Source organism: Pleurodeles waltl, chromosome 5 (assembly GCF_031143425.1).
Source record: "Pleurodeles waltl isolate 20211129_DDA chromosome 5, aPleWal1.hap1.20221129, whole genome shotgun sequence".
Classification (NCBI taxonomy): domain Eukaryota; kingdom Metazoa; phylum Chordata; class Amphibia; order Caudata; family Salamandridae; genus Pleurodeles; species Pleurodeles waltl.
This window is the reverse complement of record NC_090444.1, coordinates 514,052,789-514,075,346: the sequence shown is the minus strand read 5'-3', so window position 1 is coordinate 514,075,346 and position 22,558 is coordinate 514,052,789. Positions and strand designations below refer to the sequence as shown.

Below are 22,558 nucleotides of genomic sequence, written 5' to 3'. Positions count from 1 at the left end.
TGTAGCTTGGGTACATATGGCTAGTGCGAGAGGTTCAATGGCTAATGAGAACAAAAGGGGAGAAAGTGGGCAACCCTGTTTGGTACCTCTATAAATCTGAATTAGATTTGATGTGAGGCTTCCTGTTTTTACCCGGACTTTGGGTACTACTGATTATGTTAACTATTCTGTGTTGATTCTCCAATCAATGGCCTATGACTGAGCCTACCTTTTCATCCTTCCCTGTGGGTCAATATGGTAAGATTACTGACTGGGAATGTCCAGGAGCTTAATAAACCATGTAAGGCCCACCAGGTACTTGCATACCTTCATCGACACAAGATCGATCTAACTTTGATAAAGGAGATTAATTGCTCTCCCATGCATTGCCCCACACTTGCCTCAACCTGGGGCACGCATCAATATTTTCCCTCTGTTCAACATAATTAAGAGGTGCAGTAACAGAAAGGCTCTGAATTTCTCCCTGATCGACTATCACAGATGCAGCAGGCAGGGTGGCTGTGATTGCTGCCCTTCTGGACAGCCACTGTATAGTGTATGTTGACTTATACACCCCTAATATCAGAAACCCCAACTTTTTCGACGAGATGTTAAGGATGTGCTCTTAATACGTAGACTGGCAGCTGAGTTGAAGATTGGGGGAGGTGATTTCAACTTGACACTTCACACAACACAGGACAGAGCATCAGACTGGAGCCGCTCCACATCTTGGGCCTATGCGGTCATAGGGATGCTAATACAGCTGTGTGACATGGCGGACACCTGGAGGGAGCTTCACCCCCAATCCTCTGATCACACTGATTATTCTCAGGTACACAACATGTCCTATTGTCTCAATATCTGGCTCATTTTGGAATTAATGATGATGATGGTCAAGGCATCAGATATATTCCGCTGTATTCTACCTGATCACTCTCAAGTCACATGACCTTACTTACTCTGATCCCACCTCCCACATTCCATAGCTGGCGTATAAAGTGCACAGAGCTTCGCGATTAAGTGTTTCAGAATGAGATTTGAGGGGACATACTTTATTTTTTTCGCCGCAATGCACTCAGGGAGAAGTTTAAAGCTTATATCAGGGGTATGTGTATATCCAGGGGGGGCTTAAATAGATTCAAAATTTCTTTACCTTGAAACAGAGCTTAGGCTTCTAGAAAATCACAAACTAATACTTGCCAAACACAATATAAAAATGAGGCAGATCGCAAAAACCTTCATCTTGCCCTAGTGAGATGCTCTGGGTAGGGCAACAGACCGTGTAGAACGGTTATGCTTGGATAACTAAAAGTGAGCTAACTGCTGACCCGGTGGCTATAATGGATGAATACAAGAGGTTCTATGAGCGTCTCTATACTGCCATATCCAGCACTGTCCCAGCTAACACTGTGGAATTCTTAGAGGAGTTGCACTAGCCTGCTGGGGGGGGGGAAGACCAGGTACCTGTTAAACTCCTCACTATTGGTCAAAGACATCAAACATGCTATATGGCTCTGCTCTTCCCAGTGAGAAAGCTCCTGGGACAGGGAAGTCTATCAGTAGACTTTTATAAAGTCCATATAGAGGTCCTGTTGCTGCAACTCCTTGACGTGTACTATGCAGCTTTAAAAACAGGCAATTGCCCTTCCCACCACAATGCAGCAGTCCTTCACAACCAATCTGAGTTCATACCCCAACAATTCATTGCCTTCAATCTCAGAACGTTGATGGCAATTCTTCACAGGACTAACCCACTGCTTCCGTCGGTAGCAGTAATTCTTGGTGCAGAAAAAGCATTTGATAACCAGGTGTGGTCATTCGTGTTAAATACACTTCACCATGTGGGCCTGGAAAATGTCTTTCCAGAGCTTTTAACTATCCTATACACGAACCCTAAGACGTAAGTGCAAGCTAAAAGAGTGTATTATCTGAAATTGGCAGAGAGACTAGGTAGGCTTATCTCATATCACCCTGATTTTTGCCACAACAATAGAGCCTCTTGCATGCCTGATAAGGGAACATCATACACAATGCGGGCTATCCCTCAGTAATGAGTCTCTAGTCATTACTGTACGCAGACGACATAATCCTGTATGTCTAGCAACCATAAGAAAATCTTTCTCTGACATCCAGAAGACTATACGATTTACAATTTACTTAGGCCTCCAAATCAACTGATCTAAATCTGAGGTCATCCCACTTGCCAACTTTCAATCTACTTCTGCAACAGAATATCTTTTGTGATGGAGTCCTGAAGGAGTGTGGTGATAGAGTATTTTGGTTACCCGTGACTATGACAAATTAATAAGAAGCAGCTTTCGTACTGTACTGGAAACTGTCAAAATAAGTATTGATAGATTCTGGTTAAGATGCCAGTCCTTACCAAATTTTTGTACCGCTTCATAGCCTTACCGGTTCCCTTCCACTGCACTGTTTTGGGTAGGCCTCACTGCGCTTTGTGTGGCACGGACATCAACCCAGAATATGCTGGGACATTCTCACTAGACCGCCACGTGAAGGCAGGTTTGCCCTACCGGATATTCATACTTATTACTTAGTACCTCTGGCACATTACCTGAAGTGATGAGCAATGCCTCATGCACTGGTTCTGCATGTGAAGGTCAAGAGAGCTATTGCTCTCACCCGCTCTACTCAGCAGAGTAAGCCACCCCCACCCTCAAACTACCAGAAATTATTTTGATGTATTAACATCGACTTGCTGTGCTTGGTGGGAATTATTTATGGGAATTTCTCTGAAAGTCCCCTTTCTCTCCTGCTGCCACTGGCAGACAATTCCCTATTCCCTTCTGCCTGTGAAAAATGAATAAAAAACATTATGTGAAATGGAGTTCACCACACTCAGTTTTTTTGTCAATGGGACCTTCATATCAATGCATGAGTTTTGCAGATGTCATGGCAATGCCCCCCACGCTGCATTATGCTACCACAGACTATGCTCTACTCTCAGTGTTAACCTTCCAAATTTTCCAGTCGCTCCTCCTGAAATTACACTTCTTAGTGCATATTTAGGCAGGGCTGATATGGGCCACTCTTTCATTCTTATACTCCACTTACAAATACGTAATGATGGTCACTCTGCATGGTGCCTGACGCAGATTGGAAGACTCACGGGGCTACCAGGTGACTGATCAAGTCTGGACATACTTTTGTGTTCAGGTAAAAAGCCATGCTGTTTAATTATAGGCATAAATTGATTCAGTTTGAATACCTTCATCAATGTTACTACACGCCGGAGTGCATTTCTGGCTTTGCCACAGGTGGAAGCATCATGTGTGTGAGATGTGGTCATAGTCCTGCAGGTTTTCTACACATGCCCTGGTACTGCTGTAATATTCTTTAATTTTTGCATGATATTTACGAAATGCTCTCAGACATGTTGGAATTGCCTCTTGAGCCCTAAACCAAAACTGCTCTCCTGGGCGATACTTCAACACTACCCACTAGAGTCTGAAGACTGGCGTCCGTTGCACTGGTGTTTGCTAAGAGATGGACACTCATGGTTTGAAAGCAAAAGAGGTCAAACTACTAAACTTTGGCTATAGGACATACCCTACTGTTGCACTTTGGCAGAGCGATACTTGGATCTTCTACACAATACTGCTCATCCTAAGGACATTTGGGCCCTTTTTTGCCCGCAACTGTTGCATCCAATGGAGGTTCACTCCCCTCTTCATTCCAATACCTCTCCCAGACTAATATTTTCCAACGCTTAGCATACATTTGATAGTCTACTAAACCACTGACCATTTTGCTTACTGAATCTACATGGGTTGGTATGACATACTCTTATGGTATACGTAACAATATGATGCTGTGTTATGCTACTTTTATTTTCTCTATTTCATTTTGTAAACATTAATAAAAAAGAAGAAAGATGGCAGAATTGTTTTGATGGGGAGGCAGTACAGTATGCAAACAATAGCATTGTTGTTTTTGAAGTGCTCCAGAGAGCAGTCAGCTTCTCCTTCACACCTCAGCTTGTCATCGATGATGACTGCTCTGACATCTCCTAAGAAGCCAGTAGAACACATCCAAGCGTGGATCAGGACACAGTATCTGCAGGACTTATACCTCATGTCAGGACATGTTTGAAGGCATCCAGAATGTCGCTGACAAAGTCAGAAGCTGGCTTTTTCATAAGGTCTGGAAGGCTGATGACTACGTATTGCAAATTCCAAATGGTCATGAGCACTGTGAATCAGAAGATAAGTAGCCCCCATTGTGCAAGGGTTCCAAAGGCGTAGACTTTTAGGCACCTAGTTAGCAGCACATTTTACTCTAATCTTTGGGCCTGTGCGTAATGCATTTCATTTCAATTTTGAGGAAGCTGCTTTGACCAATTGACTTTCGGTCGAAGAGTCTAATGAATTATAAGATCTTCGGGTCAAACAATGAGCCCTAAAAGGCAATAAAGAAAAGCTATGGGAAGTGCTTCAATGAAGGGCTTCGCAGCTGCAGAGCATAGAAAGATATTTACAAAATGTCACATTTAGCATCCACTGAGATTAAAGTCAACTCCAAGGATTCAGTTGCTTTTCATTGCACGGTAGTGAACAAAGAAATGTCTTTGGAGGAAGGCTATGGATGTCCCCCTCTGGAGGGTTCTAGAGGCCACTTACATTTTTGTAAATGAAGATGTAAGCTACCATCAGTGTTATAAAATGGAGGGATGTTGACAGCCTCTGAGCAATCTTCTGTGCAGCCATAATCCTTATCAGGCATACCAAGAATCTAGAAATTGGATTTAAATAGTTTTTCAAATCCTCTGCGCCCTGGGAAGTTGTTCTGCCAACTGCACATCTTCAAAAGTCACTTTGACCTTTTCCCTCACTACTCTGATGATTTCAGCACACTGTGAAAGTGATGACAGACTATTCCAAGTATGGTATCTGTTTCGTGTAGTAGGCTGCACTCCTCAAAAAAGGGGCTGGGCCTTTGTAGGAATTGATTTATTTCTGGGCATTGGGGCTAGTGGAGGCATGGAGGTGGAAGATTTTTAGGTCAGAGCTGCCAGAGTCACCAAACTCACAATAGTGCATTTACGCTTCGAGAATAGCAAAGCCAATGGAGTCCGGAACTCAGATTTGATGTTTTTCAAAGTTTTTTTTTTTTTTTTAAATGAGGAAAAAGTCCAGCATCAGTTAACAGAATTGCGACTATGTACAGTCACAGTTGAAGGATTATTTCCCTGAGGAAGAAGAGGACTTCTCCTTCCTCTGGTGCTTTGGTGGTTTTTGCGGGAAGATAATTCGCAAGAGGAGTCCTTTGCGGTTTCCCCAGAGGAAGAAAGTAGTTTGGCCGTCTGATGCCTTTCTAGTGCATAAGTGAACACGAGGTTCAGGATGCAGAGTCATGGTATGTAACCAGACACAGGTGCAAATGTAAAGTGTCTCTAACAAACATATTTTCTTGCTCAGCTCAGGCAGGGTTTAAACCCTGAAAACATAAGGAGACATTTGACCTAATCGGTTGAAAAGATTATTCATTTTGCTCTAGACTCCTGCTGATTAAGTGTGCAAAAGCAGAAACTGGTGCCAGGGTGCCAATATGTGACTTCAATTTCCCAATGCTGTCAATGTCCTGATCCAGCAAAGTCACTGCTGAGGCCACATGATGGCACAGCACTAGTGCACAAAAAAAATACATAATTAATCTGGAGCCTGTAGGACATTCGTAATATTGGGAACCTATGGCAAGGTATATCCAACAGAACAGAAAATGGATGGTTGTGGATGGGGCTAGACATAACATAATATGACAAGGTTCTTCAAATGCCAGGATAAACAAGTGATGAAACGTTTCGGGTATCTTAGCAGAATACTTGCCAACTCAAATTTAAGAAAGACTTCAGTATAAAAAATTAAAAACTCTTCTTAGTCTCAACTATAAACAGTCACTGTCTGATGTAAAATTCAGATGGATAACCATCTGGCCATTTGTAAAAGCATGCACAGTTAAAATAACAATTGCAGGGAAATCATGGGGTTGCCATTTGACAAAAATCATCCACTCTTAAAAAAAAAAAGATTGAGGTTAAAATAATTTCCCAAAACATTCTCCTCATAGTAAATGGCTAGCAAAGTGCTTGAAAAAGAATAGCTGGAAAATAATACCAAGCTGTCTACTGTCTTTCATGTAGTCTAGCAAAATAAACACTGAAAGAATACAAGCAAAAATTATATCATATTGACCTGTTTAACGTCTAATAATGGAATCTTTCTAATGTTATACTCGGTTTTGACTTTTAAAGAGGCCACAAAACAATGAGGCTGTTCACTGACTTGCCACCTTATTTTATTCCTTTGACAAATCATATGAGGTATTAACAAGTACAATTTGTACTTAAGTAATAAACTTACTCTTGCAGTTTTACCTTGACTTTCTCAAATGGACAGGAAGGTAAGCCAGGAGTTAGACGAAGGAAGTGTTAAGTATATAGGAGCTGCTGAACCTATAAGATATAGAAACCTATCCAGTGGGAGAGAGACTCTTAGAGCTTAAATATCAAAGTCTCAGAGCACGTTCAAAGATAATACGTCTTTCCTCAAGGCCAATCTCACTCCACAAATCAATCCGAGCAGAAGGGGTGCTTGCAAGGGGCACTTTCAAATGCCTGTTTTGCCATCAGCAAATTTAACCTGAACAGAGATTTAACAGCTGAACATCACCTCTGATACAGTAGTATCACAAACTTAGTTCAAGGATTATAACTGAGGTCTTTTTAAACAGCCAGCTCCTCCAGCACATCAATCTTTCCGGACCAAAACAGGATAATGGTGGATATGGGCTAGTACTTATTGTTTATGACAAAGTAAAACCACCATAGCTTGCTTGACCTTTGGGCTTCGGTGCTAGTTCCAGAGAGGTACTGAACAATTCCTTGATTACTCGAGAAAAAAAGATGAGTGTGTGGTGTTATGTTCTGAGATAGAAGTCTTGAGGAGCACCAGATTAACCAAAGGCTCTGTTGGCAACAGAATTGCAAAAACAGCAAAGTACGCATGAGTTAAACTTTTTGACTGTACAGAAAACTTTCAAACTGCTTCTTTGAAATAAGATGATAGGATATGTTTTTAATTGTCAGAGGCAAGGTATGAGGAAAGTTGAAAAGGGGAGATTTAAAAATAAAGCCTTATGAATCTAGGGATCCTTAACCAGTATTGGCTGTGGAGCACAAGGAAAAGGCAGAAGTATTGTATTATGATCTAGCAGCCTGCCACACTGGGTGAATACATCAGGTAATGAAAACGGCAGCACATTCACTTATATTCTGTTCTAAATGGAAATATTATGTATTAAAGTGGGGGCATGAGAGGCAGATGGAGGAGCCAGGTTGATGTAACCAACATGGTGGGAGATTATTTGCAAGAAATAAACTTAATCTCCCTTTGAGCACCTGAACACTTGACTTATCGCTGTCAACCTGCAACAACTTTCACATTAGCAATTAATGTATGAATTGAGAGACAAATCAGATTTTTAACAAAACATTCTGAATCAGAAGCCAAAAACAGGTGCTTCTGAATAAGTAATTCTTTATATAATTAAGGGATGAGGAGGAAGTAATAAGGCAAAGATTGGTTCGGGAGGAATTTGAGAAAATAGATCAGGAATGAATCAGAGGCTAAATGTTCTGCTGAACAAGTTACTTTCAGTAACACTCTTTCTAGTAGAGACTATCTAGCTGCAGATTCTTTACTTTTGAATATTCCCCAGGTGTCAGACTGAAAACAGAAACTTTTCAGCAGTACCTCAAAGAGCCCGTAGGTGGTGCCACAATGAAGCTGCTCTGCTCTGGAAACTATAAAGGTGCAACTCCTGCATGCTGAAGTAGTTGCTTTTGAGACTGTCCATGCCCCCAGATGGAGCCCCAAAAGCAAATTGGTATGACCAGTGTGAAGATTTCTAGACTGGGGATGTTTATAACAGATAGAAGCTAACCATAGAATGGGGCGGGTGGGCGAGTTGGGGAGGATATATAGTCTCTACCAGAAAGAGCGTACCCAAAGGTAAGTAAATTGTTCTCCTGCTAGAGATTTCAAGCTGCAGGTTCCTCAACTTTTGAATAGATACAAAAGCAATATCTATTTGGAGGAAGACCTGCGGATGGCCTAAAACCAGAAAGTCCTGCAGATGCCCCTCTTGGTGAACCCGATTGCCCAGCTAATAGTGTTTTGAGAAAATAGGGACGGGAGCTCATGTAGTTCCTTGGCAAATATCTAGAAGCGGGAAATCACATGCGAATGCAGTGGTAGGAGCCCTGGCCCTAGTTGAATGAGTGCACAGTCCTTCCTTCTGGAGGCTGCTTTTTAGCTAGTGTGTAGTAGATCTTATTGCAGAGCACTATCTAATGGGAGATGGTTCCCTCGTTCACAGCCTTGCTTTTTTCTTTTTTTCTTTGCTGCAGAGAGGCCCAAAAAGAGCTCATAATCCCCTAGGTGGGCTTTGGAATAATCTATATAGATGCTCAACACTTTCTTGATGTCTAAGCAATGGAGTCTCTCCTCCGACTTAGAGGGATCAGCCGAAGGACAGAACACCTGCAAGGTGATTGACTGACTGATATAGAAGGGCATCACAACTTTAGGCTAGAAATATGCTCATGCCCACAAAGCCAGTTTGCCTGGGAGGAAGGTTGAGCACAGTGGATTGACAGAGCTTGAAGCTCACTCACAGTCCACACCAATGTTATGGCAATGAGAAGCAGTGTCTTCAGGTTAATGAGCCGCATTGAACAGCTGTGAAGCAGCTCAAAATAAAATGCACATCAGTAAAGTTAGGACCAAGTTAAGGTCCGGTGTGGCATGACAAAGGGAGAAGGAAGAAATAAAAGTAACCCTTTCGAAAAAAAAATCACAACTGGAGAATTAAAAAAACAAGGGCTGATTCGGAAACCATAAAAAGGCAGAATGCAACCCTTTAACTGTGCCCGGAATAAGGCCTTCCCATGCTACAGACAAACCAAACAACAAAACATCAGTTAGCTTGACCATGAGGGGGTCTATCTGCCTAGAACCGCACCAAGACAAAACATTGGCCAAAGTCAGGAATATACAATTTGTGTCGAGGGACGCCTGGCTTCCAACACCAACCATCTCCAGAGGAAGGTCGAAGTTGTTCAGCTGTCACCGTTCAATCTCCAAGCATGAAGCTGGAGATTTTCATGGCCCGGGTGCAGAACCTTGCCCTGCTGCTGCGACAGCAGAGCCTTCCGCAGGGGCAGCCTCATCGGAATACAGATGCTCATGCCCAGGAGTTCAGGACACCATAATCTCCGTGTTCAATCTGGGGCTACCAGGGTGACTTGGGCCAGGTTTGCCCTGAAAGTCTTAAAAACTTGAGGCAGAAATGGTTTTGGCAGAAAGGAACACAATAGTCCAGAGTCCCACTTGAGGCGGAACGTGGAGAGCATTGTAAATTCCAGCAAGCAGAAGTGTGGACACTGCTCGTTGACGACGGGGAATAGACTGAGCCAAGATTCACCCCATTCACAGAAGAGACCTCGTGCCACCTGTGGGGGTAACTGCCACTAATGATCTACTAGGTGCTGACAGCTGAGTTTGTCGACTCTGGCATTCAATGATCCTGCTAAGATGATTCTTAGGTGGTCAAGCCATTTTACGAGGTGCAAGACCTTCTGGCACAAGGTCAGTCACCCCACTCCACTCTGTTTGTTGCAGTTAACACATGACTGTAGCATTATCAGTAAGCACCTATACCAGCCACAGCTTGATGGATCAAAAGAAGGCTTTCAACACCAAGCACAGGACCCTCAGCTCCAGAAGGTTGATATAAAGCTGGGACTCCACCAGGACCAATGGACTCTGATCTCCACCTCTATCATATGGCCACCCCAACCCAGCAGTGATACATTCACGACTGTCAGTACTGAGTGGGGGTAAGGGAGAGGGGTCTGTTGGTGACTCAAAGGGTGTTCCAGTAACCACAGCACTGCAAATCGTTTGGAGGCTCCTCCTAAATCTGACCATGGCCAGAGAGATCTCCTTGGTGTTGAACCCACTGAGACTTTCGATCCCACTGCGGGAAGTCCATATGCCCACTGCTGTGCTCAACCAGCTGGATGGAGGAAGCCATCAGTCCCAGCAGCCTCAGAGTCAACTTCACAGTAATCCAGGACCAGTGGTCAAAGTTGAAGAGCATAGCCTGAGAATGCCTCTGGATCTCACCCCCGCAGGAATGGAAAAAAAAAAAAACATGTAAAAATGGCTTCAATGATGGTGGCATCTTAGGAGTTAGGTGTGATAGTGAACCCCAAAAATGACAAGCGGCTACTCTTAGCCTGGAGTTAGTTGAAGACTACCTGGGGTGATGACGCCTTCAAAAGCCAGTCACTGAGATGGGGAATGACTGGAACTCCAGACCTCTGAAGAAGCGCGGCCACCACGTCCTCACTTTTGGGAATACCCAAGGGGCACTGGTGAGACCAAAGGTAAGCATAGCAAACTAAAATTACTCCTGTCCCACCGCAAACTGCACACAGCACTGATGGGTCTGCAGCACAGGTATACTAAAACCAACATCCAGTCTCCAGGGTCGAAGGCATCCAAGAACTGGCCAAATGTGACATGTTGAATTTTTCCTTCTACAGGAAGGCACTGAGAGGGCACAGATCTGAAATAGGGCAAAGGTCTCAGTCTTTCTTTGTCCACACAAAGTTGCAGGAATAACAATGATGTCCTGCTGCTGGCCCAAACACCCTCACAATAGCCACTCAGGCCAAGAGGGCTGACAATTCCTGGTGCAAAAGATTAAGATGATTCTCGGTCAGTCATTGTGGAGGTGGTGGATGGTGCAGTGGTGCACAAAGGCAGGGAAGGTCAAAGCCCTTAAAACAAATTTGCAGGACCCACCTGTCTGACGTTATGACCTGCTAACCTGGCGAAATTCTTCAGATTGTGCCCCTAACTGCATGGCTGTACTCTACTAAGGGTTTCTAAAGGAGTTTGGCAGGTTGGGCTGCAGGGGGCTGTGGAATGGGCAGCCACTGATCTTGGCTGCAGGGGTGTTAGGCGCAACTGCCTCAACCGGCGAACTGCTGGGTGCCTTGTGGCTGTCTGTATGAGGTACGTCTGCTGACGCCAAAGGAGCAATAGGGCTGATGCAGCTGGCGAGGAGAGGCAGATTAGCCTAGGAAGTATGCCATGGTTCAAGGGCAGAGTCTATCTTGTTCTCAAAAAGGTGAGTCCCGTCATGTCCATGAAGGATAACTGAACATCGCCTGAGAAACCAAGTGTGGCAGCAAATGGCGACACTGGTGTCAATGGCCCGCTTGATGGAATTGGTGTTATCCAAGAGACAACATATTGTGAACTTAGCCACGTTAAAAATGTACTGTATTATCTGGGCAAGGACCACTCTGAGATAGTCAGGGACCTCTAGGAGGACTTGAGTCCACAGAGTCCCAAAGGGTGTAAGAATAGAACTGCAGCAGGCAGCTGACATTCACTGACTAAAGCACCATACTGGTGGATTCTCTTTCCAGACATTTCTACCCTTTTCGACTCATTTAGGGTGGGAGCAGTTGGAAATGTGCAATAGTTAGTTTTGCTTGCAGAACCAAGCTTACAGGTGGGGGGTACTAAGACAGAAATGCAGAATTACCCAAGGCAGGGCAGTCGCATTGTGCAATTTGGTGGTTGACCGTGTGGCCAGAGCACGGTTTGGTCCATGCCCCCAACAAGGTATACGTAAAGGCCTTGTAAATTGGTAAGAGACTCAGCAGATGTATGTCCTGGCTTAAAAACCTCTGTGATCACAATGGGCTAGATCTCCAAGGTGGGGAGCTGGAGGTCAAGGAATTTGTTGTCCCAAAGCATAACCATAGCATAGAAAGCCCTCTCCTCAGTTGCAGGGCCAGGTGTAAGAGGAGACCAGGCTCGGGGTAGGTACCAAGGCTATTACCCTCCTACTGGTCAGAATACCAATTCTCCTCATGATAAGGTTGACCAATCTCATCACCTGCATCATAATCATTATCTGAATCTGTGCCGAACAGGGAATGCAGTGTGCGTTTGCCATTGCGCAGGCAAATCAAGTGCAGGAAATGGCGCTTGAACGGAGGCTGGGCATTAGGTTGATCTGAGTCAGACCAGTGCTGATTTGACATTGCAAAGAGCTATTATGGCTTTGTCCTACGTTGTCATGAGTGGACGAGGCCCTAATGTACCAGACATCAGCATGGACTTGGCGTTAAAGGTGGAGTCGATTGGGGCCAGAGACAGCCTATTAAGGGCTCGGAGGGTCTAGCTACTGCAGAGAGTGAACCCACAGCAGTTATCCAGGTGGAGAACCTCTTGGTATCATGGGGCCCGCAGGCATGCCAGAAAAAGCCAGCAGGGATCCAGATAGTCAGACCATGGCCACGGGGGGCTCTTCGATCTGCTTAGGAGTGGCAGGCAACCACAGAAACTTAGGCTGTGCCAGAATAAGCTGGGATCGGATCCAAAGTCAAACAAGTTCAAGAGCGAGATCAAAAATGTGCTGCCCTTTCACCTACTGAGGGGAGTGAGAGTGGAGGGAAAGGGAAGAGTCCCACTTAGATTTCTTGTGTTTTTTTCTTTGACTTACCTGAAGATTGGGTTCGGAAGACTGACCCCCTAAAACAACTCCAGTACCTTGGATCTCAAATGGGACCGAACGTTCAAAATGGACCAGAACAGTCTTGAAGCCTTCTTGTGCTTGGTGATAGAGTTTCAGCTTGGTGTCTTGTATGGTGTCTTCAGGTTCATCAACAAATAGCCACTACAAGCCTTAAAGTCGTGACTTAACCCGAGGAACCACTTACAAACTTGGTGAGGATCCGTCACAGATATTTGTTGGCGACAGTCCTTACTGGGCTTAAAACGTGTTGTCTTGGGAGGTGACATGTCCACTGCATACCGTAAATAAATGTTTATTGAGGTAAGGGTCTCTTGAGAGATAGCTCCAGATCTGTGTCACTTGGCACATAAAGAAAGGAAAGGACATCAACAAGTAGGAGTGAGTCTTTTATAGGTTCAGCATGTATTTTCTGGAGCGGAACAGTGTAAAACTGGAGCAGCACGGCACTGCTTACTAGCCTGCAGAGGTATCGCTGAAAATCTTACAGGTCCAGTGTGACGCCTATCCAAAAGGTGAGAAATCTGCAGACAGAAAGCTCTATCAGAAGAAACCAATCAGGAGCACCTAAAGGCTGAGACAGCAGAGAAAGCCCCTCTTCCCTAAGTAGGGGAAGAATCTTGCTGATGTTCCTTATTTCAAAACTGCAGGAAGAAAGGAGAGCACAATCTAGGAAAGACATTTGAAGAGAAGAGTTCACAATAAATGGCAAATCAAGGCAATGACTAGATTGAGTAGATTAGAAGGAAGAAGTCCAAAGGTTCGAACTGCTGCCAGCTACCTTTGTTTACAGTGGCGCTCAAACCACTGACTGCCCATCCGTTCATTGACACTCAGCAGACATTAGAAGGACGATCAACCAAGCTAAATAGCAATTGAGTGTCGTCAGCACAGGTGATGACAGGTAATTGTGATAAGGAATTAAATGACTAAACTAAGTGATAGATGAACACTATGATCTGACTCACATTATCAAGAACCTACAAAGATGATTGAACAACTTCACTTTGAAATACATGCTCTCCAACTACTTGATTCGCAACAAAAAGGATCATCCATCGAGGTCTTATGGAAAAAGGACTCGAGAGCCTTAAAAAACTGGAAGATCTTTACCAGCGGTAAATGAGGAGGTATTGTTACCACCACATAGATGACACTTAATGATTTCGCTATGACTTTACCCATCTGTACTGTGAGATAAATTCATTTTGTCAGGGTTTGCAAATGTTCTTCCTATAAAGATCAAGTCAATAACCTTTTCTTAGATATATGGCTTCATATGCGAGGACTTAAGACAATGGCTGAGATAGTTGCTGGATCTTTTTTATGATTGTGGTTGCTGTGCTGATGAAGTCATTGATCAGTTATTGTTCAGTCTCCACTTTGTGCAGGATGAGTGAGAACTAATAGTCCTTCTGGGCACAGGCAGAGACCAAATAAGTTAACTGCTTCACTTATTTCTTCACTGATGCCCTATGACTGAAACATCATTTTCTTATATGCACCCAGACACTCGCCCGCTTTTTTCCAAACAATGGCATTATTTTATTAGTATAAATTAGTGTATAAAAAAAAAAACAGCCATTTTTATTTATGTAACATCTCCTTTGATAGCATAAATTTATTTTTAGTCATTGTGTAATTCATCCGTACCCCAATACAACCGGACATCATTAAAGAATCGTGCATTTTCTCTCTCTTGGATGTTCCTGCCCTTTTCCCAGTTCTCTGCTATTTGTTACTGTACAACAATGGCAAGGCACTGCCCTCTTACTTAACCCTTCAGGGAAGCTACCATCCCAACAAGAGACTGAGCTGATGGATTCACAGAAACAAAAAATGGACTGATTTGGGGTTCCGTTCAGTACATGTGGTCCAATGACTGGAAAGCAAGTTCAAAGCTTCATTCACATCTCTTCGGTGTGTTGGAGGTCTAGAAATTCTACAGCCACGGTAGCCCTCAAGGTGAAACATTACCTCATTCTCTGGCAAATGGGTCTCAAAGGTCAGCACTTCCTAAGCTATGGTTGCCTCTGGTAATATCGTTCATCCCAAATGCCAATGGAGCTGAATGAACCAAAGTTGGACTGGATAGCTGGATCAAGACAAGCAGTGCCTGCTAGATCTGTGGGACTTGTGCCTTTGACTAGTCCTTTAGGCCTTGTGAGATGACAGGGGTGTACTCGGGTGTGAAGGAGCTGCCTCGACATGAGGTTGGTAGGCCATGAGGCGGTTTCCCTGCCTTCAACATAGCAGTCAGAGAATCCAGAAAGGGTACTGACAAGCACACTGAGGTAAAACCTTATCCAAGGGAAGCTTGCAGGAATTTGTCAATGCCTGGCGCACCTGTTCCTGGTCAAAATGGTCTTCTGAATCTCATATGTGGACTACAGAGTCAACAATCCTGTGGGTGGGGGATGAGGAAGAGGGACAGCAAAGGAACACTATATAGGGGGAGTGAGACATGAGCATATGGTGTTTCAGTATCAAGAAGGACTACAGGAAGCACTATGACTGTGCTCGAAATACCTGTGTCAACCTTGGCGCCTCCTGGAAGTTGTGTATGTGGTGGTGTCATTTACTCCATGGTGCTGTGCAACTTCCCAACAGGACTACATTGGTTGGGGGTTTGGAAAGTATAGCAGTACAGGGGGATGGTGCCTTGCTGCATTACCTAGTCTTCTTGTGCTTTCAAAGAGACTGATGAAGTGTCTGAACCTTAAGAAATGATTCCCTTTCTACGCTACTATTTATGCTAACCTTTGCATTTGACTAACTTGACTGCACTCTCCCTCTCAACGCCACCTACACAGCATTAAACAGAACCACAAAGTTGGAAGAGGAGACAGAAGATAGCCCTAACTTACCCAGGCAGGGATTGTTAAAGGGACAACTCAAAGGAGGAGCTTGTCTCGGCAGCTTGGGGCTTGTCACTGGAGAAGGCAGACTTGGCTCCTTTAACGGCATGCTGGAAGGGAGGCTAGCTCAACCTCCCAGTGCAATTGGCCTGGAACACCATTGCCAGAAGGTGTGACCGACTCAACCACACAGTGGGTTGTGACCTCCATGCCCAGATGAATAGCAGTGCTACACTTAACAGTGAAACATGGTGTTCAGAGCAGGTGAAGGTGTGCTTGATAGAGGTCTCTGCTTATTTCCTATACACCAACATGATAGAGTAGGAATTACAACAAGTAGTTAGGTTCCAGGGCAAATGGTCCTGCGACTCACTACTTTCTCAAATACTAATACTGTTTTAGCAGGCCTGTGAGGGAGACCTCTGCAAGGAGGCTGGAGGGCCCTAGGAGATAGTTTTGGAGATAGGAAAGAGGGAAAGGGTGTCTTGATACCTCACCAGACTGCTGAATGGTGCTAGGTACAGCTTTAATATACATTGAGGCTCTTCTTTGGGGTGAGGAGTCATATTTCTATAACAATCACTGCATCCAAGCCAGGTTTTCCATATGGACTTTGCATTTGCTTGCATAGCAGTGTCTAGTGGATGGTCTTCTGGCTTGCTTTATGACTTCCATACATTCTTGTGTGAGGTTTAAGTGTCCGAATTCTAAGATTTCAGGAGCCAGATTGCTAGATTCAGCGATGCTGGGTTTGGATGCCTGATCTGTTGTTTGTGTTGTGTTAACAGATCTGGCCTGTTGGGCAACTTGACGTGGGGTACTACGGATAGGTCTAGCAGTGTTGTGTACCATGGTTGCCTTGCCCACGTTGGTGCTATCAGTATGAGTTTGAGTTTGTTTTGACTCAATTTGTTTACTAGATATGGAAGGAGAGGGAGAGGGGGAAAAGCGTACGCAAATATCCCTGACCAGTTCATCCATAGGGCATTGCCTTGAGACTGCCTGTGTGGGTATCTGGACGCGAAGTTTTGGCATTTTGCGTTCTCTTTTCTTGCAAATAAGTCTATTTGAGGTGTTCCCCAACGTTTGAAGTAAGTGTTTAGAATTTGGGGGTGAATTTCCCACTCGTGGACCTGTTGGTGATCTCGAGAGAGATTGTCTGCAAGTTGATTCTGGATCCCTGGAATAAACTGTGCTATTAGGCGAATGTGGTTGTGAATTGCCCATTGCCATATTTTTTGTGCCAGAAGGCACAGCTGTGTCGAGTGTGTCCCCCCCCTGTTTGTTTAGATAATACATTGTTGTCATGTTGTCTGTTTTGACAAGAATGTATTTGTGAGTTATGATTGGTTGAAAAGCTTTTAATGCTTGGAAAACTGCCAGTAGTTCGAGGTGATTTATATGCAGCTTTCTTTGATGTACGTCCCATTGTCCTTGTATGCTGTGTTGATTGAGGTGTGCTCCCCACCCTGTCATGGAAGCATCTGTTGTTATCACGTATTGTGGCACTGGGTCTTGGAAAGGCCGCCCTTGGTTTAAATTTATATTGTTCCACCATAGAAGCGAGAGGTATGTTAGGCGGTCTATCAACACCAGATCTAGAAGCTGACCCTGTGCTTGTGACCATTGTGATGCTAGGCACTGTTGTAAGGGCCGCATGTGCAACTTTGCGTGTGGGACAATGGCTATGCATGAGGACATCATGCCTAGGAGTTGTAATATCATCTTCGCCTGTATTCTTTGTGTTGGATACATGCGTTGTATAATCTTTTGGAAATTTTGAACCCTTTGTGGACTTGGAGTGGCTATTCCCTTTGTTGTATCTATTGTCGCTCCTAGGTATTGTTGTACCTTGCACGGCAGAATGTGTGATTTCGCATAGTTGATGGTGAAACCGAGTTTGTAGAGGGTTTGTATGACCTGATCTGTGTGGTGTGAGCACCTTGTCAGTGAGTCGGTCTTGATTAGCCAGTCGTCTAGATACGGGAATACGTGTATTTGCTGCCTTCTGATGTGTGCAGCCACTACTGCTAGGCACTTTGTGAAGACTCGTGGTGCAGTTGTTAAACCGAAGGGCAATACCTTGAATTGGTAATGTATTCCTTTGAATACGAACCTTAGGTATTTCCTGTGCGACGGATGTATTGGTATGTGGAAATACACGTCTTTGAGATCTAAGGTTGTCATGTAATCTTGTTGCTTTAGCAATGGTAACACTTCCTGTAGCGTGACCATGTGAAAGTGTTCTGATTTGATGTATGTGTTTAGTGTTCTGAGGTCTAGGATTGGTCTCAGTGTTTTGTCCTTCTTTGGTATTAGAAAGTACAGTGAGTAAACCCCTGTATTTGTTTGTGTATCTGGTACCAGTTCTATTGCGTTCTTTTGCAGTAATGCTTGAACTTCTATTTCTAGAAGGTCCGAATGTTGTTTTGATATATTTTGTGCCTTTGGTGGTATGTTTGGAGGGATTTGTAGAAATTCTATGCAATAACCATGTTGGATAATTGCTAAGACCCAAGTGTCTGTTGTTATGTTCTCCCACTCTTGGTAATACGGACGTATTCTTCCCCCCACTGGTGTTGTGTGGAGGGGATGAGTGACGTGTGAGTCACTGTTTGTTTGTAGGTGTTTTGGGGCCTTGAAATTTTTTCCTGCTTCTAGGGAATTGTCCCCCTCTGTATTGGCCCCGAAAGCCTCCCCTTTGGTACTGTCCCTGGTAGGTGGACGGTGTTGACTGTGAGGTACTGGGTTGTGTGGATTGACCCCGAAACCCCCCTCTAAAGGTTGTCTTGCGGAAGGTGTTGAAAGTGCCTCTGCTCTGCGGAGAGTAGAGCGCGCCCATGGCTTTTGCAGTGTCAGTGTCCTTTTTTAGCTTCTCAATTGCCGTGTCCACTTCAGGTCCGAACAATTGTTGCTCATTGAATGGCATATTGAGCACTGCCTGCTGTATCTCTGGTTTAAAACCAGATGTTCGTAGCCACGCGTGCCTTCGGATGGTTACTGCCGTGTTAACCGTTCTTGCTGCTGTGTCCGCTGCGTCCATAGAGGAGCGTATCTGGTTATTGGAGATGTTTTGGCCCTCCTCAACCACTTGTTTCGCCCTCTTTTGTAGTTCTGTGGGAAGATGCTCAATGAGGTGTTGCATCTCATCCCAGTGGGCTCTGTCATATCGCGCTAGGAGCGCTTGAGAGTTTGCGATGCGCCACTGGTTTGCAGCCTGTACTGCGACCCTTTTACCGGCTGCATCGAACTTTCGGCCCTCCTTATCTGGGGGTGGTGCATCGCCCGATGTGTGGGAGTTTGCTCTCTTGCGAGCCGCCCCTACCACAACCGAATCTGGTGGTAGTTGTGAGGTGATGAATGCTGGGTCTGTGGGAGGCGCTTTATATTTTTTTTCCACCCTCGGTGTTATTGCCCTACTTTTGACAAGCTCTTTGAATATGTCCTTTGCGTGCCTTAGCATTCCTGGGAGCATAGGCAGGCTTTGGTAGGTGCTGTGTGGAAGAGAGGGTGTTGAAGAGGAAGTCATCTTCGACAGGCTCCGAGTGTAGAGACACGTTGTGGAACTCTGCTGCTCTAGCCACCACTTGTGAATATGCTGTGCTGTCTTCTGGTGGTGAGGGCTTTGTAGGATACGCCTCAGGACTGTTGTCCGACACTGGGGCGTCGTATAAGTCCCAAGCATCTTGGTCCTGGTCACCTTGGCTTAAGGTGGTGTGAGCCGGTGAATGTGAAGGAGTCTGTGCTGGTGAAATGGGAGCCACAGGTGGAGGAGAGGGTGGCGGAGTTACCTTCTTCACCAGTTTTGTTTGTGGTGTTTATTCTTGTTGGAACTCCAGTCTCCTCTTCCTCCTAATAGGGGGAAGGGTGCTTATTTTCCCTGTTCCACTCTGTATAAAAATCCTTTTTTGAGTGTGGTCCACCTCAGTGGATTGTAATTCCTCTTCGAATCTATGCTTTCGCATCTGAGAGGACAGTGATTGTTCCTCTGAATAGGAACCGGTAGTTGGCTCGGTTGCGGGTCGTTTTGGCACCGAAACCATGTCCACGCTCTTTTTCGGCTCCGAGGCGACTTTCCTCTTTTTCGGAGTCGGCCCCTCTCGGCGTCGATCCTCCTCGGTGCCGCTGTCTCTGCGTCGAGCAGCTTCGGCTCCGCTATCTCGGCGTCGATCTTTGCCGGCAGCACTATCTCGGTCCCGAGATGGCTGGGTGCCTGTGTCTCGACCAGAGTCGGACGATCTCGGCACTATTTCTGCCTTCTTCGGTGCCGATGGTCGGTCACCGAGTTTATGGGTTGAGCTATGGCCTGACGGCAGTGGCGTCCCCTGGGCCTTGTTAGTTTTCTTATGTGCTATCTTCGACGTCTTACTCACTGTTTCATGGTCGTCGAATTCGTCCGAGTCCGATTCATGGATCGAGAAGGCTTCTACTTCTTCTTGTTCCTCGAAATCTCGGTGTCCTGTCCGCGTGGACGCCATTTGCAGTCTTCTGGCTTGGCGGTCACGGAGCGTTTTTCGGGACCGGAACGCACGACAGGCCTCACAAGTTTCTTCCCTGTGCTCGGGCGACAGGCACAGGTTACAGACCGAATGTTGGTCTGTATATGGGTATTTGTTGTGGCATTTAGGACAGAAACGGAACGGGGTCCGTTCCATCAGCGTCGATGTCACACGCGGTCGGGCCGACCAGGCCCCAACGGGGGATCGAAAACTACCCCGAAGGGCAACGGAGATGTTATCGTATCGATGCGATGTCGATGCTATCTAACCCGATCCCGAACGCAACAATACCGACGTAATTTTCCGATTTTGAGCTAACTTTCCGTTCCGAAACCCGGAGCGAAAGGAACACGTCCGAACCCGATGGCGGAAAGAAAACAATCGAAGATGGAGTCGACGCCCATGCGCAATGGAGACAAAGAGGAGGAGTCCCTCGGTCCCGTGACTCGAAAGACTTCTTCGAAGAAAAACAACTTGAAACACTCCGACCCAACACCAGATGGCGGGCTATGCACAACATGTGTATCTACAGCGACAGATGCCATCGAACATACCTTTACTAGCAAAATACTAAATGTGGTAATTTAATAATTTGCCTCGCTATTTTTAGCTTTCTCCAATCCAAAATGGTCTGTGCTACATCCAATCATTATTGTTAGATACAAGTGACAAGTGCTAACCTTAATAAATTTGAATTTTCGCTGGAATGAAACATTAGTCTGCTTGAAAGGTGAGTTACAGAAGGGAATAAGGTTTTTACAATTGTCAGTTACTTTTTAAAATCCAGGAAATGGGTGATTATTCATTGCTATATTATTTCACTAATGTATTTACACATTAAAGGAAAAAAATCAAAGTTTAACTGAAAATGTACTGTACATTAGAGGATTGATTAGATTCAGGCAGTGCAGACGAAGACAAACTCATCATCAGACAAGTCAGAGGATATGCAATGGCAAGAAAATAATGCATAAGCAATTCCAAGCACCTGTGCCCATGCATTAACTGATATAAACATGGATCCGAACCTTCAGCAAAGGTACCAAAGTCGGTATAGGTTTTACATTTGAATATGCAAAAGTGCATACAACATTTTTAGAAAGAAACACTAAATTTCTTCTGTGTACACAGGAGAATGAAAGAATTTACTGATGCATCTTACCTGCAGCATCATCCAAGTCTATAAGTTTGGGCATTAAACTTTCAGGCAATTTTTCGGGTAAATCATAGCCATTTTTTCTAGCAACTACTAGGTGAAAGGCTGCACAAAACTCATCCAGCGTTAATGCACCATCCTTATCAAAATCAGAAAGCTCCCTAAAAAAAAAAAAAAAAAAAACACACTCTAAGATGGTCAATATGGGAAAGTTATTTAAAAATACATAAACAAAAATATGGAAACAACTTGCTATCAAAGTTAAAAACTGAATGTCCACCGGACGTAGCACATTGCTGACAATATACTGTCAATAAAAGAACTGACAAACCCAACAATTATTTGCTTTTTTTTTTTTTTTTAAATAAGGAAATGTTTTTGATGTTGGGCTAGCCGTACCTTATTTTTGGCACACATATGCTATAAATTCAGCAGCAGTGCCACTGCGGGTATTAGATAGCAACTTGTGAAAATTCCAAATTAAATGAACATTTGGTAAAGAAATGGACCTCGTCAACAACATCGATTTCCTCCTTCTTGAAAACCTAATCTTGATTAAGAAAACGACATTAAAACAACAGTACTTAGGGATACCTCTAAAGCATGGAACTCTGGCCAAATACTATCAGGAATAGCCTCCCGCCATCTTAATCTTCATTAAAAAGTTGAAACGTTTACTTTTCCACTTGCGACCCGTCACCGGAGTAGGTTTCTGTATACGGTCTCCACGATCTACAGTCATTAAAGGTACTACAATTGGAAGATCACGTATTTTAAAATGCTATTTCATTGTTTTTCATCTTGTCTTCAGTTTGATGTGAAACCTTTACATGGTTAGCGTTCTGGGATTTATGTTTGTTCACTTGAGAACTTCAACAAAATATTAAACAACTTCGTTACAAAAATGAAAATAATACTACATTTTTCAGTCTGCAAAGGGATACCAATGAAGAGTTTGCCCCAGTAAATGTCCCTGAATTATATAGTTTATATAATTGCAAAGAGAGGTAAAATGCTCTTTAACAACATAACAATTTAATTCTTTTTTTAAAAACGATCCGGCACAGAGGTGCGCAAATACCCCAGCATGTGTGTCAAAACATTTGAACAAAACCGTACTGAAAACTGAATCGCTGGTTCGCCCGTGCTAAATCTTGCAAACAGATCTGCAATTTCGTTTTGTGCTGCATTCTGTAAAATGACCTGCTGTGTATTTTGTGCAGCATTATAGTGACCAAAACAGTGAACTGAGCACATTTATGGTTTGAAACACATTTGGCAAGGAGACCACATTAAACGCTATCCTACTGATCTGATAAGACCTAGCGGTTGAACAACAATATTAATTACAACTGCATCAATCAGTCCGAGAACTTAAGGATATAGATTATTTACTAACACCTCATCACTGGTCACAGAACAGAAGG

At 44.3% G+C, this 22,558-nt stretch overlaps 1 protein-coding gene across 6 annotated transcripts in view; it reads right to left on the bottom strand.

Moving 5' to 3' along the window:
• REPS1 (RALBP1 associated Eps domain containing 1) overlaps nucleotides 1-22,558 on the bottom strand; it is a 748,137-nt gene that overhangs the window by 404,939 nt on the left and 320,640 nt on the right. For all 6 annotated transcript variants that reach the window (XM_069234311.1, XM_069234314.1, XM_069234310.1 and 3 more), the window contains exon 8: nucleotides 21,138-21,292. In XM_069234311.1, the coding sequence (XP_069090412.1) occupies nucleotides 21,138-21,292 (155 nt within the window). The remainder of the gene's footprint in view (nucleotides 1-21,137; nucleotides 21,293-22,558) is intronic.